The sequence below is a fragment of the Carcharhinus amblyrhynchos genome, chromosome 18 (assembly GCF_965287045.1).
Source record: "Carcharhinus amblyrhynchos chromosome 18, sCarAmb.v2.hapA, whole genome shotgun sequence".
Taxonomy (NCBI): Eukaryota; Metazoa; Chordata; class Chondrichthyes; order Carcharhiniformes; family Carcharhinidae; genus Carcharhinus; species Carcharhinus amblyrhynchos.
Genome location: NC_137341.1, coordinates 49854245 through 49872544, shown reverse-complemented (window position 1 = coordinate 49872544; position 18300 = coordinate 49854245). Strand labels below are relative to the sequence as shown.

The window sequence follows — 18300 nt, the reverse complement described above, 5'->3', positions numbered from 1 at the left end:
GGACATTGAGGGGAGATCTCACACAGGTGCATAAGAATATGATAGGAGTAGATAAAGGGGGAACAAAACAAAAGGCTGTTTCCATTAACTAACTTAAAAGGACCAGGGTCACAGATTTGAATCTTTGGGCTAGACTTGCCAGGGAGATATGAGAACGAAGTTTTTTTTTAAATGCAGTGAGTGGCAATGACGTGAAACTCACGGTCTGTAGGGGTGGCGGAATCATGTGCAATGAATGGTTTCAAACAAAAATTGAATAAACGCTTGAGGGAAATAAACTTGAAGGGCTATGGGAAGAGAATGAGGGACTGGGATCATTCTACATAGAGCCGATATGGGTTGAATGGTCTTCTTCTGTGCTGTTATGACCATATTCCATTAATTTTTAACATTACTGAATAAATTTTAAGTGGTGAAAACTCACCAGCTCCACGGAGGACAAATGGCTGAATTGAGGAAAGGCTGCGAAAGAAGAAAAATATGAACAAGGAACAATCCATGAATAAACAACATGCCTTAATCATTTAAACTCCTTTCTAAAACAGCGCGCTGACATTCCTTACAAATTGGAACAAAGTAAACTGCTCCAAAGAACAGAAACACTCAGAACTATGTCGTTCCAGAAAACAAAGACCAAAACATTTAAATCTTCCCAAAATAGCTGGGAGTCCACAAGCCCCTTTAAGTAGCACCACATCCCAGCAAGGACCAAAGGATTTCCCAGTGCACCAAGTACCAATCCTGTTTTACTTACTTGGTCTCCTGCTCTAGTGCAGAAGCAAGAAAATCCCAAACAAAGATTGCATCACCAATACTAATTACACTTAGCTGGTCTGGAGTGAATGCAGCTTGCTGAATTGTTTCAGAGTGACCAATGAACACCTGGTAAAAAAGAACATAAACACGTGCAGTCTATAAAGCTGAATGACATGTTGAAGAAGAATCCATTTGCACAGCATCTCAATCAATCCAATCAGCTGGAAAATACGACAAGTATTTCTGAGATAGACATCCAGCTATGCAAAATCAAATGTTGTTACAAAGAGCATGAAACTTTTCTAGTAGGCAATATGAGTTGGTTTAAGACAATACTTATCAGATGTGAGTACCTATTATTTGTATGTGATTATACATACAATTCATTTGTGGCTATAGGTCATAAGCAAGATACTTCATTTTCAGTCTGCTCTGAGATTCATTCCAATTTCTCTCTTCCTCTACTAAGGCATTACTGGGGTAGAGTTTCAGACATCAGAAGCTCACTTACGCAGCCAAAGTGTCCACTCTTTACATGTGGGCCTAGACAACATATTTAAATGTTGTTCATCTGTGTGATGCACCAAAACCAAATAATCTGGCTACTTCTGAGATCACCCACATATAACCACAGCTAGAAAGTTGGACAAACACCAGGGAATGGAAATCTTGGCAACTTCTTGAAACTAAGTCTAGTTAAAATGCTAACAATGCTGTCTTGGCTGATATAAAGCAGCTCAACACACAGGCTAAACAGAGAACTTTAGCAATTTACAAGGATTAGAACTTTAGCAAGTAGTGCAATAATGCACTGCCATCAGGGGACATTTCTGACATTTTCTGATTCTTCATTTAAACTTGACTAATAAACATTTCCTTGCTAATGACTTACACAAGGTTAGAGTTACCTGTTTCAGTTTATAGTTCGCTTTCCTTCAGATGTATTCTGATGACAAGAACGCTATAAATGCACAATACAGAGACCGTACTGAAAAATATCTTAAAACTATTACTGTGAATGCTTGGATATAATTTCATCAAGGAATTCCAATGTGATCAGTGCTCCCCTCCCAGAACCCTACAGTGCTGAGGTGTAATGGAACTTCATCATGGTGTACTAGAAGCGTGATAGCCACACGTGCTTCCATTTCCTAATGAGCTGACAAACTCAGTTGTGATTATAGGCACCAAGTAGAATCACAGAGATGGTCAAAAATCAGAGGTCACACCAAATTCCTCCAAAGCTCTTGATGAAACACAAAGTAATGATAAAATGCCCAAAACGCTCAACTCTGATCGATCCTTTTATCTTTGGATGACAAGCATCAGATTTCATGTGGTGGGGTGAAAAAGGAGCAAAACCAAAATTTTTAAAACTCAGTTCCTTCTTTATTCTTTCTGTACCTTAATGCATCAGTATATGAAATGTTAAACCAAACCCAGACTTCATTTGTGTATTTGTACTGAAGTAATGTCAGTCTAACATGTTCAGATAATATTAGTACTGGAATTCTATACCTGGAAATTATTGTCCTGTTTCATATGATAATCCCAGATTTTGATGACCTTTTCCCCAGTTGTCAGTAGATGCCGAATGTCCTCACTCACAGTTAAAGATGAGGCGATTGTTTTGTGTACATTACAAATCTATTGAAACAAGAAAGCTCAATTACTGCAAAGAATTTACTTTCTGTAAAACTGAGAATAGGCATGCCCATTATACTCCACTAAGACTCTGGTTTAGAGCCTGTAATAATTCATTCAATATCTAATGCTTTTTCCCACACTCAGATTATTAAAGGAGATATTAGCATTGACCAAAGAGGATGAGGTGCTCGAAGTAAAGCAAAGCATTGTAATCAAAGCCTGTGAGTAACATATTAAACCATGTTATGAACAAACAATTAAAAGGCCAATTTAGCCAAATGAAAACCCAACATTTTAATTTAAAATAAATCTAAACTGACAGTTACAGACAGCAGGGGGAAGTTGTGTGTGGAACCGGAGGAGATTGGAGAAGTATTGAACCAATATTTCTCTTCGGTGTTCACGCAGGGGGACATGAATATAGCTGAGGACGACATTGGGTTGCAGGGGTGTAAAATAGACAGTATTACGGTTGATAAAGGGGATGTGCTGGAAATTCTTGAGGGGCTGAAAATAGATAAGTCCCCTGGTCCGGATGGGATCTACCCTAGGATTCTCTGGGAGGCTAGAGAGGTGATTGCAGAGCCTCTGGCTCAGATCTTCAGGTCGTCATTGGTCTCTGGTGTAGTCCCGGAGGATTGGAGGATAGCGAATGTTGTCCCATTGTTTAAGAAGGGGAACAGAGACTTTGCCGGGAATTATAGACCGGTGAGTCTTACTTCTGTTGTGGGCAAGGTTTTAGAAAAAATTATTAGGGATAGGATTTATAGTTATTTGGAGTGTAATGAATTGATTAGAAATAGTCAGCATGGTTTTGTAGCGGGTAGGTCGTGCCTTACTAACCTTATTGAGTTTTTTGAGAAGGTGACCAAAGAGGTGGATGGGGGCAAGGCAGTTGACGTGGTATACATGGATTTTAGTAAGGCGTTCGATAAGGTTCACCATGGTAGGCTTCTGCAGAAAATGCAGATGTATGGGATTGTGGGTAATCTAGGAAGTTGGATCAGGAATTGGCTATCAGATAGGAGACAGAGGGTGGTGGTGGATGGTAAATATTCATCATGGAGTGCAGTTACGAGTGGTGTGCCTCAGGGATCTGTTTTGGGGCCACTGTTGTTTGTAATTTTTATTAATGATCTGGATGAGGGTATAGTTGGGTGGATTAGTAAATTTGCTGATGACACCAAAGTTGGAGGTGTGGTAGATTGTGAGGAAGGGTGTCATAGTCTGCAGGGAGACTTAGATAGGTTGCAGAGCTGGGCCGAGAGGTGGCGGATGGAATTTAATGCGGAGAAGTGTGAGGTAATTCACTTTGGTAGGAACAACAGATGTGTCGAGTATAGGGCTAACGGGAGGACTTTGAATAGTGTGGATGAACAGAGGGATCTAGGTGTGTGTGTACATAGATCCCTGAAAGTTGGGAATCAAGTAGATAAGGTTGTTAAGAAGGCGTACGGTGTCTTGGCGTTTATTGGTAGGGGGATTGAATTTAGGAGTCGCAGTGTAATGTTGCAACTGTACACTACTCTAGTGCGGCCGCACTTGGAGTACTGTGTGCAGTTCTGGTCCCCGCATTACAAGAAGGATGTGGAGGCGTTGGAGAGGGTGCAGAGGAGGTTTACTAGGATGTTGCCTGGTATGGTGGGGAGGTCCTATGAGGAGAGACTGAGGGATTTAGGGTTGTTTTCGTTGGAAAGAAGGCGGCTAAGAGGGGATCTTATTGAAACATATAAGATGATTAGAGGTTTAGATAGGGTGGATAGTGATAGCCTTTTTCCTCGGATGGAGAAAGCTAGCACGAGGGGGCATGGCTTTAAATTAAGGGGGGGTAGCTACAGGACGGATGTCAGGGGTAGGTTCTTTACCCAGCGGGTGGTGAGGGATTGGAATGCCCTGCCTGCTGCAGTTGTAAATGCGTCTAGTTTGGGGGCGTTTAAGAGATCTCTGGATAGGTTTATGGACGAAAAAGGGATTGGTATAGGCTAGTGGGTCATTGTTTTTGTAACTGGTCGGCACAACATCGTGGGCCGAAGGGCCTGTTCTGCGCTGTAATGTTCTATGTTCTATGAATGCCACTTACACCACTGCAACCTGACGAAGATCAGTTAATTTAATTCAGGGAATTAATCTAGAATATGACTGCTCTGTGACAATTACTTAACCAATTAAGTCGCTAGGCAGCTATAAGCAAAGCTTTAAGAATTCTAAATATGTTTTCCAAGTGTTGTAGCCTAAACTGTAATATCCCTTTACAGTGCACCAATGCAATTATAGCAAGTACCCCTAACTATGTTTTACCAAGAACTGTCCTCAACATCAGGTATGTACCTCTCGAATCAATTTCCCCGTCCTTGCATTTAACCACAATATCTTATTAGAGGAGGTGGTCACTAGCAGCTGGCTGATTGCAGCAGACGGATAGCAGACTTTGAGAGCAGTATCGAGGGTGGTTGTCTCCAGGTCCAGAATACTGACATCTATAAGCATTATCTACAAGAAAAATGGTATAGATGAAAACAGACACTTGCTGTTAGTACAATGTAGCTGGTACAAACAAACCCATGTGGTAGCTGGCACACCCTGGGACTGAGCACCATCTATGAACTGTGGCAAGGCTCATTTAAATTAGAAAAAGTTTCAGGTCACTAATGAAACCTGAATGATGTATACTTTTAAACGGGTTATTGCTAATAAAAGCAAATTACTGAGGATGCTGAATCTGAAACCAAAAGAGAAAACGCTGGAAAATCCCATCAGATCTGACAGCATCTGTAAGGAGAGAAAAGAGCTGATATTTCAAGTCCAGACAGCCCTTTGAAAAAACTATTGCCAATCATTGATTTTATCATGTTTGCTTTAATACATGATGCAGATGATGGAGAAGCTTTTCTTCTTCATTGTAAGTATTAACTATGATAGTTCAGTCACATTCAATAAATCAGTACCATATGCTAATATGGAGTCCATATTAGCTGTAAAGTGCCTGATCAGAAGATGAGGTGCTGTTCCTCCAGTTTGAGCTTCACACAAACATTGCAGTAGACCCATAACGGACATGCGGGCATGGGAACAAGATGGTAAGTTGAAATGGCAAGCAATGGGAAGTTGGTGTCATGTTTGCAGACTAAGTGAAGGAGTTCCACAAAGCAACCATGCAATCAGGAACTTTCTCCTCCACCATGACCCCCTTTTAAATCCAAAACCCCTTTGTCCAAATGCAACCATTTGCCCAATAACCCCCACCTCACTCACATGTTCTATCATTTTGCTATTTTACCTCTATGCCTCAACACTGCCATTAACACATCCTTAACTTATGCCCTAAATGCCTTTTCTGAACTCTTCTAGCTCACACCTATCCCAGACTTTCTACTTCATTCCGCCTGCTCCACCCCGTCTTCTGAAATACGTGCTAGTTAGATGCATTGACCCAAACAGGCGCTGGAGAGTGGCGACAAAGGGCTTTTCACAGTAACTTTATTGCAGTTAATGTAAGCCTACGTGTGACTAATAAATAAATAAACTCTATATAAAATCCATCACATTTCTCTCTCTCTTTAGCCCTGAAGAGTCACACTGATTTTAAATATTTAACTGTTTTCTCCACAGATGCTGCCAGATCCGTGTTTTACCAGCATTTTCTGCTTTTATTTCAGCACTCCAAAATCTGCATTGTTTGAGTTTACTAGCTTAAAGTCAGACAAGGTTGGTCAGAGACCAGCCAGCACAACCTCACAGTACATCATTACTGGAGCTCCTCAAGAACACTTCTTCAGCCCATCCACTTCATCTACCTTATTAATGATAATTCTTCAGTCATAAGGAAAGGAGTGGGACTATCTGGTGATAATCCCCACGTTCAGATTCATTCACAACTCCTCAGAAAACAAAACAATGAAACAAATGTTAGCCCACACTAGGACCTAGCTAATCTCCTACTTGGTCTGACAAGTGATATGGAATAGCCATGCTGCATAAATACAAGCTATTGACCTTCTACAAGAGAAGTCTTAATCATCACACCTTGGCCTTCAATGGGGTCACTCTTCCTCTGGTTAGGCACTTACTAATACTATGGGTGACTAAAGGGAAAAGAGGGGAAGTTTAGGTTACCCAGCTATATTGTTACAACTGCATAGAGAAATTCAGAATCCACGTTATTTCGTGAAAGAATCAAGTCACAGGATTCCACTCTGAAAACAAATGAATTTCATTGTACAAGAATCAAGTAATGCAAATATGACTAAATAAACATCGTTACAAATAACTACCAATGCTTTACATTGGAAAACACAATAAAAGACAACAATACATACTTGAGGCAGAACTCGAATTAAACGTGCACCTTTTTCACAATGAATCCCCCAGAAAGTCTTTGGCTACTTGTAAAGTTCTAAGATTACACAGTAAACTTATCCACAGCTTCCCTGTAGGATTTGAAATACTTCAGCTCAAGCCTGAATTTCACTCGCAATTCCAAAACACATTCCATCTACGGCTATGGCAATTACCAAGTGGCGATTTTGTCTAACTAGAAGCCGGAATAACATCAGCCGAAACTGGGGCTGGGTTAAACAGACTTCCCACCCATTTGAAACTACAAATGACTTGCACAAGAAACCTCTGCTCAGAAAAAATAAATTAATTTAGCAGACCTTTAATATGTTATTACAAAAATAAAATTGCTCTGGCACACTACGGCAAATTACCTCATCCAGTGAGCGAGCATCCATCACAGTGACTAGGTATTCAGATGGGCCCACAAAAGCCAAGTAACGGCTATCACTGCTCACTGTTAGCGCATCTGGACCATAATGCCTGCCTCTTGCCACAACATTACCTGGAAGAATAGTGTATACATAGTAACTAAAACAATTCAGATAAAGACTAAAGCATCTTTTGGCACACACAGCTTTCATTGTATAATGAAATTAGTAAACCATCTTCACCTTTTCTCTACATGAATACATTAGACAAATTGTCCTTTTAGCTCTTAGGAGCAAAGCATCGTCTGAACAGAACACAATGGAAAATCCGGCAGGGAGAACACAACTTTTAATTTTTCATGCAATTAACTTAAAAGGACAGAAAATTGAAGACATCCATTAAGGATCTTCCCATTCTATTGGGTCTACGCATGCACTCCTCCCAATAACATCTATAGCTTACACTGAGATAGCGCTTTAACATACTGTCCAAAGGCATTTCACTTTTGACCATGAACCACGAGGACATACTAAGGCACCAAAAGAGTTTTAAAGAGCGTCATAAAGGAGCAGAGAGTGGTAGAGAGGTGGAGGGGTTTAAGGGAGGAATTCAGGAGCTTAGGGTTGAGGTAACTAAAGACAAAGTTGTCAAGCAGCAGTTGGAAATGCGCAAGGAGCCAGAATTGGAGGTGCTCAGAGATCTCTTAGGGTTTTAGAGCTGGAAATGATAACAGTGATAGGGAGGGACAAGACGGGGTGGGGTGGTGGTGGTGGTGATGGTGGTGATGTGAAAAAAAGAGATGAGAATTTTAAGGTCAAATAAATGGTCTGACGAGAAGTCAATGTAGTTCACGAGTATAAGGATGATGGTCGAGTAGGACTTGCTATGAATTAGAGCAACAACAGTGGCTTTGGATCAGTTCAAGTTACGGAGGAAAATACAAAGATGGCCGTGGTATTGAGTTTTAAAATTGGCAAGTCATGTTGCAGCTTTATAGAACTTAATTAGGCCACACTTGGAATATAGTGTTCAATTCTGGTCACCACACTACCAGAAGGATGTGGGGGTTTTGGAGCGGGTACAGAAAAGATTTACCAAGATGTTGCCTGGTATGGAGGGCATATGCTATGCAGAGAGGTTGGAGAAACTTGGTTTGTTCTCACTGGAATGACAGAGGTTCAGGGTAGACCTGATGTGATACATGAATAGGATAGGAACAGAGGGATATGGTCCCTGGAAGACTAGGGGGTTTTAGTTCAGTCGGGCAGCATGGTCGGTGCAGGTTTGAAAGACGAAAGAGTCTGTTCCTGTGCTGTAACTTTCTTTGTTCTTTGGTAACACTGGAATAATCTAATCTAGAGGGAAAAAGGGAGAGATGAGGGATTTCAGCAAGATGAGCTGAGACTGGAGCAGAGACAGGTAATGCTGATTAGGTGGAAATAGATGATCTTAGTGATGGAACATGATCAGAGGCTCACCTCAAATTACATGCCAGGATTGCTAATGGATTGGTTTGGCCTCAGACAACAGTCAGACAGAGGGATGGATGCAATGGCTGGGAAACAGTTTCCAGTGAGTCAGAAAATGGCTTCCCAACACTTAGAGAAAATGTCTGCTCATCCAGCACACTGTGATAAATCAGAAACAGTGGCAAGGCTCACCAAAGTGCTACTAAAATCAAGATGGGTGTTGGAGTGTAAATGTAGAACGTGATGGTGTGATTTCAGATGATATCACCAATGGGCAGCATACAATTATGAAATGGCAGGGGCCAAGCTTAGATTCTTCGGGGACTCCAGAGGTCACAGTGTATCCAGAACTTGCACATATATGCTGCACAACTGAAAACCCCTAGACATTCCGTAGTGTTTTACAGTGTTGTCACTTATAATGTAGGTGATGTTGCAATGCGTTATGTCCAAAGTGCCAGAAGATCAGCCATGAACTTATTAAATGGCAGAGCAGCCTCATAAGGCCAAATGGCCTACGCACGCTCCTTATTTACATTTTCAAAGTAAGAAAATCATTGGCTGCAGTTATGGGACAGCAGACATTTAGTCTCACATGGCACTCAGTTACCTGTGAAATCCATAACTATTCAACCCTTTCCTAGGCTTCCCTCCAAACCTCTCCTCACAAACATCCCACATTGAGTATCAGTTCACCGTGCAACTTAGACAGTTATCACTGGACTGTACTGCAAGTGCTTAAGCGAACACTTGGATTAAAACTCTGAATCTAAACCATGTAACTTACCCAAGATCCTGATAACATGGTGATCCTCCTCTGTTGCGTTGTACAGAGCCAATGACCCCAGAGATCCGGCACTATACATGTATTCTCCGTTGGGGGAAAACGCAAGTCCAGTCACCTGTCCTCTGTGCTGCCTGGAGACGACACACACATAAAATATGAGCAGAACCTGAGACCGAAACCTCACTCAAGAATTCAGAGCAAGAGACTCTTCCCCTCCTCAAGCCTGTTCTGCATTTTTGTTAGGGTCGTGGCTAATCTGATTGTGGTCTCAACTCCATCTTCCTGTCTACTTCCCTTAACCTGCGACTGCCTTGTCAATTCATCCACTCTATAGAAAATTCTATAAACAAGTTTTGTCACTGGATTGTACAATATCTTCTGAATTTTTGTTTAGAAAGTTCACAAGCTAAAACAAACTGCTGTAGAATTGAACACTTACCTCTGTTCAGTCAGGAGACTGGAATTTCCCACATTAAAAATTCTCACCACTCCACTGCTGAATCCACAAGCAAAAATCTGTTGTGTAGGGTGAAATGTCACAGCACACGGAGTTTCTTCAGCACTCACAAAGTCATATAACTATTACACAGAAAAACATGCAATCAGTTACAAGGCAGCTACAAATGTGAACTGTAGGTCAACATTTTCTTTTCGCTCTTAACCTAATTTACACAACTCAGAAACCTGAAGATGGCAACACTTAAAATCACCTTAAGAGTATAATCCTTTCTTTGGAAGAGGTTAAGAGTCAATTTTCTTTTGGGGAGGAAGAAAGAAGGTGAGAGAGAGTAAAAAATAGAGGTAGACAAAAGGATTCAAGAAACGCATCCCTCAGAAAACTGACCATGGAGCAACCTGCAACAGCAATTATCCTATCTCACAAATCATGCAGCTATGTAAGACAATTGCAATCAAAATTTAGGCTATAGGTCCATTTCATGTTTTATGTATATTTAGAAACCCAAGAACCAATTACAACAGGTAAAAATAATCAGCTATGAGAGAGAAAAAAATAGAGGTAGACAAAGGGATTCAAGAAACGCATCCCTCAGAAAACTGACCATGGAGCAACCTGCAACAGCAATTATCCTATCTCACAAATCATGCAGCTATGTAAGACAATTGCAATCAAAATTTAGGCTATAGGTCCATTTCATGTTTTATGTATATTTAGAAAACCAAGAACCAATTACAACAGGTAAAAATAATCAGCTATTTTAGAAAAAGTAGGTATTTTTCCAAAAGGAAGCCCTCCCAATAAACAAAAGATAGGCACTCAATACTTGTACAAGTTAAAAATCCTTCACTCTCCAACATGACCATACGCACCTGTTGCATAGAATCGAGGTCCCACACACGGATGGTGCAGTCTTCAGATACAGTAACAAGATGTCTCCTTATTCCATCCACTGAGAAAGACAGAATTCTGCTTGTATGCGACCTCATTAGTGTAGTATAACCTCTGCTGGGTATATCCAGGTATCCTAGATTACCTGTCGTGGTTGCAGCCAGCACTTTCAGTCCCTTAGGATCAATGCTGACAAAGCTGACACCACCTTCATGTTCTACAGATAGATGCAGGAGTTTAAGTCTGTAATGATCAGCCAGTTGTAAAGTTATACCATAACTGAAATTTCAAAACCTACTTTAAAAAATACAGTGGTGCTTTCTTTTTAAAGGAGTAAAATACTATCAACATTAGTTGATACAATATATCAGAAGCCAATTTCATACTTCCTTTTCAGTCAGAACAAGCATTGCTAGGTTAAATAATATACTCCTGTGGATTTTATGCTTACTTGATACACTGTGAGAAATGGTTTGCACTTACCCACATACTGAGAACTAAGGTACAGGTTGGTGTACACAAGATTTAGAGATCACCAAGCATACACAGAAGTCTTGCTGAAGTTAAAACTGCACAGCTTACATTACAAAGCACTAGACTCTTCCCACAGATTTAAGCTATAACGTATCTGTCAGAGCATTGGCACATAGGATTCTCTGCAACTAAGTCAGAAGGATTTCCACCTTGAAGTGATAGATTTATTGTTCCCATGTTCCATTAATGAGTTTGAAATATCGAAAACTATCTGATTCAGGTATTTAATCGTTAGACACTCTGAACTTCCAATACTAGCAAAATCATCTCAATCAAGGATAGTCATTATGTGGCCATTATGACAACCAACAATCACGAACTTCAACTTTGCCTCACGGAAACCAGATCTTGGGAGCACCTTCTGAATGACATACTGAGCGACAAAATTTGTGAGCGCATTGCCACCATTTCACTGACTGTAACACGGACATTCACAAAACCCCATTCAACTCCACTTCCTAGAAATGCAGAGTTCCAACAGCAGCTTCTTGCTTTTCTGCAAAAAGACTCATCAGCCATGCAAAATTATCATTTTCAGCCTCCAGCTAAACCCTTCCAGCAGAAGTTGCCCCATTTTGCTTTTTCTCACTAACAAGTCAAACATTCCCTTCACCAAGAACCTGCACAGGTTGACATACATCATGTAATCTAAACTTTGATACTCTCTGAAGAACTGTCTTATGAATGGCTAAGCAAATTGCCTGTCTGTTCCAATACTGGAACAACGTACAGGGAGTGACAGGGGAAGAAAAACTGAACCTGACAAATCAATGTATATTTGTAATAAATTGTGCAGAACCACAGCCAAGCTACTAAATAAAGTAGAGACATTAGGTCACCTGCTTCAAGAAAGACAGTGGCGAAATCCAAAGGCCAGAGACGCAAGTAACCATCATCAGATCCTGTGGCACAGAAAGCAGCAGAAACACTGATACTATTGATGGCAATACCAGCACCTAGAATTTAAAAAAAGCTCATTCATTCTACATATCTGAAAAATCATAAAAACATGAGTTCCAAACATGAGACAGATCAAAACATTCTTAAAATGGATGGATGTTTCCTAACTTCTCTTGCACCATTTAAACTAGCGTCTGCACATTGCTACAATGCATAATTCGGCAGCAAAGGAAGAACATAATGTAAGTTTGATAGTTTTGCTGTGAAAATGGAAAGCCATTATGGCGGCACAGTGATCAGCATTGCTGCCAGGGGCCCGGGTTCGATTCCCAGTTTGGGTGACTGTCTGCGCAGAGTCTGCACGTTCTGCATCAGTTTCCTCCAGGTGCTCTGGTTTCCTCCCACCATCGAAAATACGTGCTGATTAGATGCACTGGCCGTGCTAAATTTCCCTCAGTGTACCCTAAAACTACCGAAATGTGGCGACTACGGGATTTTCACAGTAATTTCATTGCAGTATTAATGTAAGCCCACTTGTGACACTAATAAACAAACTAAAAAACAAACCCATTCTGTCAGGGTCTAACCAACATGAGACTTACACAAGGCAGGGCCTAGATTATGTGGAGCACGAACTATTTTATAAAATAGAGAATGAATCACAAATAAATCAAATGAGCAATTCATAATTAAATATACAGCGCATTTGAAATATTTCTGAAAGATACATTTTTATTACAATTGAGGACAATCACAGAATCACAAACAGAAAATTCATTACATCTTGTGTATTACGTAGAAACATAGAAGACAGGTGCAGGAGGAAGCCATAAGCAGCAGGAGGCCTGCTCTGCCATTCATCACGATCATTTGATTGGATTTATTATTGTCACGTGTATTAACACACAGTGAACAATATTGTTTCTTACGCACTATACAGACAAAGCACATCTTTCATAGAAAAGGAAAGAAGAGAGCACAGAATGTAGTGTTACAATCATAGCTAGGGTGTAGAGAAAGATCAACTTAATGCAAGTTCAGTCCATTCAAAAATCAGACAGCAGTAGGGAAGAAGCTGTTCTCGAGTCGGTTGGGACGTGACCTCAGACTTTTGTATCTTTTTCCCAACAGAAGAAGATGGAAGACAGAATGCCTGAAGTATTTTGCTTATATGTAAGTTGGTAGAAAGCAGTGCATGCTTAATCCAGTGTTTTTGTAATTCTTCAGGCTGAGGATGGGCCCAGCATGACTGAAAATAACATGCTGCAAAAATTGGGTAATGTGACCCAGGAGCTGAGCACCGTAATTGGGAGTTCCAGGCAGAGGTCAAAGAGAAGTTAAGGAGGAAAGAGAGGGGCAAAGAAAGTGGCTCCCAGCAACAAAAGGGCTGCGGTTTGCAGACTTTTAAGGCTCAGAAGAACCCTCGATATCAAAGGTAGCAGAAGGTTGGTGATTCCATGGTATGGGCTGTTGGGACAAAGGTACTATGCTGGAGTACTGGTGTTCTACTTGGAATAGCTGAAGAGCTTAAGTTGTGCTTGTGAGTTAGTACACGAGTGCAGACTTCGCAATCCAAGGGAACAGATCTCCTCTTTGGAAGGAGAGATTGAAATTCTGCATGGTGGGTTGCCATTGAGGCCGCCTGGGTTGGAGCGATCTTTGGGAGAGAATCCCAAGGCAAGATCTTCAAAAGGTGAAGACTAGAATCCCTCGTGAGGGGGACAGAGTTTCAAAGCGATTGGTTGGCTCGCTCTTCACTGACATCTGGGTGGGTTGTTGAGAAATCCATCGAATTGATCTTGGTCATATCGGCCATTTTGTCTGTTAATTCGCATGCATCTCGTATTCACCCTGAATGTTAGCGTATTAGATAGAAATTGTAACTTGTTTTACCTCTCTGGCTTTTAGTGAAGCTTATGTTTTATCTGTTCAAAACTGGTGGAATCTTGTGGCTTTATTCTGTTCACAAGTATCTTGAGTCTCAAACTTTGTCTAGTTTAAACAGGAAGTTATTGGTCCCTAACGGATTGTATCAGAAACTTGGGGAGGTCTGGTCCAGGATCAAAACCCGTTTGTTCCTGTATTTCCTTTTCATTCGCTAAAATTTAATTTTAAACAGAATTATTTCCTCTACTCAATGTCTTTTGAGATTCCTTCAATTTCATCTCCTTTTGAACAAGGAAATTTCAGTCTCTTTTAGCCCATCATAATTCAATCCTCTTAATAGCAGGAATCACCAATTCATCACAATTAGAGTCGGAGAGAAATCAAACCTCTAACCCATTACTCAGCCATGAACAATCAAAATACATTTTAGTCCTTCAGTGGAATATACTTCAGATCACACATACTGGAAATAACAATTTCAGTATAAAACACATCTATATTGCTATATTGAACTAATTTTCTAATAATTTCAATGAGTCAATTCATATTGATTTTGTAAAGTTACATTTTGTTGTATGTTTGCACACACAGCCACAGATAAATTAAGCTTGCGCAGAAATATAGCTTCTTACCTGAATTAAGCATTGTTTCTCGTTGGTGTGAATGCTTTTGCTGCGATGGAAACAAGCGACGTGCATTCTTAATCACAACATTTTTGTAATCGATTTCAATGATGTGCCCACTTCTACTGCATGCAAAGCTGCAATTGTACAAAATCATTTAAATAAATGCACAGTTTATTCAGATTGATTACCATATTTAATTTCTCAACTTGATTAATGAAGAATGAAAGACTTACATTTTTCCATGGCCATTTTGCAGCTAATTAAATATTAAATTTTGTATTGTAGGAAATGAGACAATCAATTTGCACAAGTTCTTTCATAACTCCTTGACAGAGCTAATCTTGTCTCATCCAAACACAGCACTTTCAACAGTGCAGCACTCACTCAATACTGCAATATGTGTCAGCCTACTTATTTTGTGAAACTTGAACACACAATCTCAAGAGGTGAGACACTTAAGAACTCAGCCACACCTGACACCAAAGTAAGGATTTTTGATGGCCTTGGCAGAGTCACCAAGCAAGCAAATTTATCAACAGTTAAAAATACATGATCAACGTACCCTGGATGAGCAACATGAAAATAATTGCCTCATTAAATCAATTTGTAACTTCAAAAGAACAACATTTAGCCTCCTAGTTGAAATCATGAAGTTCATAGAATCTACAGAATCCCTATAGTGCAGAAGGAGGTCATTCGGCCCATTGAGTCTGCATCGACAATGATGTCACCCAAGCCTGATCTCCATAACCCCACATATTTACCTGCCAATATTAAGGGGCAATTTAGCATGGCCAATCCATCTAAACAGCACATCTTTGGACTGTGGGATGAAACCAGAGCACCCAGAGAAAACCCACACAGACACAGGGAGAATGTGCAAACTCCTCACAGACAGTCACCCAAGCTGGGAATGGAACCTGGATCCCTGGCACTCAGGTAAGACTGCTGTGAGACAGCAGTGCTAATCACTGTGCCACCTATTTAAACTTGTTGTTCTGGGGTAGACTGCCATCTTCCTCTCAGGTGGTAACCTGATGGGGAAAGCAGGTTCTTGATTTCACTGAGAATCAACAAAATAAATAACAAAACATATTTTATAAAAGATAGGTTATTGTCTCTGGCAGATTTCCACCGAGGTGATGAAGACAAACATCTATCCTATTTCTTCTGTTCCTAAACTTCAAAATACCCTTGGTATTTTTCCGGAACAGAGTGAACATTAAGGATCTTAATCTTGTTTCCAAATTGCTGTGATCCTCAAGAACGTAGTTATGCATATTATAGCTTTTATCCTCATTCTGTATAAAAGTTTCAGTTCAACCATTAGTCTCCCATACTTTTTCCATCTTTTATTGACTCTAAACCTACAAATTTAGTTTAAGAATGGTAACCCTCTAATGTGTTTGAAATATTCATTTTTTAAGATTGGCCAATAAAAGCCAATACAAATCTCAATACAATACAGGTCACGCCTCAACAATTAACTGCTTGATGATTAACAAGAAAGCTCTTCAAAGCTGCTTAAAGTTTATTTATTTATCACAAATACGCTTACGTTATACTACAATGAAGTTACTGTGAAAATCCCCTAGTCGCCACACTCCAGCATTTGTTCGGGTACACTGAGGGAGAATTTAGCACCTAACCAGTTTCCAGACTGTGGGCGGAAACTGGACCCAGAGGAAACCCACACAGACACGGGAAGAATGTGTAGACTCCTCATAGACAGGGACCTGAGGCCAGAATGAAAACTGGGACCCTGGCACCGTGAGGCAGCAATGCTAATCACTGTGCACTTTTTGATTTATGGCTAAAAAAAATGGGTAGGTCATATATTCACTCCCTGTGTAAATAAATGTGTTTTAAAATCCTTTAACGGATACATCTAATATGCTAGCTAGAAGGCTTATCAAAATAGTTCAAAGCACGACATAGATTAGATGACACAGAACTGATCTCATCAAACATTTTGTTTTTGTTCACATTTTCCCTTACAGCATTCGGTCAGCAGGGTCTTTATCGGCCAGTTGTCCCTCTTCAAACGCTACATCTGTAAATTCCAAACAATGATATTCACCGAGGTTTACTGGGCAAGACCGCAATGCCCCACTTCGAACGCGCCACAGGCGAATATTATCTCTTCCACAGGACACCATCCTGTCAGATAAACAAGCCAATCACTGTACAGTTAGAGTCAACAGATTGCATTCCCACTTGGAAAATTAAGTGAGTGGGATCAAGAACAAAGGGATCTAATGGTACAAATTAATAACAGCATTAATAAAACAATTAAAAATGCTCACAAAGAACTGGGACTTATTTCTCGGGGTATAAAAATCAAAAGCAATGAAGTTATGTGAAAATAGCTGTTTCTTTAGAAAAAAGAGACTTGGCAATGTTCCCAAATATCTTTAAAGTTATATTTGGGTTTGACAGTGTAGGTGTGGAGTGAATGTTTCTGACAGAATTCAGAACTAGGAGCCATAAGTACAAGATAGTTACCATCAAATCAAATATAGAAATATAGAGCGTCTTACCTAGTGTCATCAAAAGAAGCTATTTTCATCACCTGAATGTCGACTTCAGTGTGAGCTTTCGCCAACACCACTACTTCACCATCCCGATTCACTTTTGCTGTGTTCCAAACCACAACCATCTGCAGAGAAAGATTCCCAATAACTTTAAAGACAACTTGAATTGCACATCCCCCATTTTTAGTACCCCAAGTTAAAACAGTCTACAATTGTCTATATTTGCTGTTTTATTTTTGCCTTTTCCATTTATATCATGGGACCTTTACCACTTCATCTGGTCATTACTGTCTTTGCCTGGTAACTTCTCCTTGAAGACACCAGGCAATTTGATGTCATGGATTTGAATCTCATGCTGTCACCACCAGCATCTAAGAACATAAGAAATAGGAGCAGGAGTAGGCCATCTAGCCCCTCAAGCCTGCCCCGCCATTCAATAAGATCATGGCTGATCTGTCGTGGCTCAGTTCCACATTCCCGCCCTCTCCCCATAACCCTTAATCCCCTTGCCTATCAAAAACCTATCAACCCGCGTCTTAAAAATATTTAGCGAGGCAGCCTCCACCACTTCAACGGGCAGAGAATTCCAGAGATTCACCACCCTTTGAGTGAAGAAGTTCCTCCTCAACTCCGTTCTAAACCACCCCCCCTTTATCTTGAGGCTGTGCCCTCTAATCCTACTGTCCTTTCTGAGCGGGAAGAGCCTCTCCACCTCTATCCTATCCATCCCATTCATCATCTTATATGTCTCAATGAGATCTCCCCTCATTCTTCTAAACTCTAACGAGTACAAGCCTAGTTTATTCAGCATCTCCTCATAGTTCATAAGAACATAAGAAATAGGAGCAGGAGTAGGCCATCTAGCCCCTCGAGCCTGCCCCGCCATTCAATAAGATCATGGCTGATCTGTCGTGGCTCAGTTCCACATTCCCGCTCTCTCCCCATAACCCTTAATCCCCTTGCCTATCAAAAACCTATCAACCCACGTCTTAAAAATATTGAGCGAGGCAGCCTCCACCACTTCAACGGGCAGAGAATTCCAGAGACCCCCTCAACTCCGGTATCAGCCTAGTAAACCTCCTCTGCACTCCCTCCAAGGCCAAAA

General features: G+C 40.6%; 1 protein-coding gene across 2 annotated transcripts in view; it reads right to left on the bottom strand.

Annotated features, from left to right (window-relative positions):
* wdr90 (WD repeat domain 90) overlaps positions 1-18300 on the bottom strand; it is a 76089-nt gene that overhangs the window by 33106 nt on the left and 24683 nt on the right. For both annotated transcript variants that reach the window (XM_080206987.1, XM_080206988.1), the window contains 12 exons: positions 17202-17320; positions 16660-16821; positions 14668-14795; positions 12088-12204; positions 10696-10931; positions 9806-9945; positions 9367-9497; positions 7113-7243; positions 4732-4893; positions 2275-2403; positions 755-882; positions 425-462 (listed from right to left, as the gene is read on the bottom strand). In XM_080206987.1, coding sequence (XP_080063113.1) covers positions 425-462; positions 755-882; positions 2275-2403; positions 4732-4893; positions 7113-7243; positions 9367-9497; positions 9806-9945; positions 10696-10931; positions 12088-12204; positions 14668-14795; positions 16660-16821; positions 17202-17320 — 1621 coding nt within the window. The remainder of the gene's footprint in view (positions 1-424; positions 463-754; positions 883-2274; positions 2404-4731; positions 4894-7112; positions 7244-9366; positions 9498-9805; positions 9946-10695; positions 10932-12087; positions 12205-14667; positions 14796-16659; positions 16822-17201; positions 17321-18300) is intronic.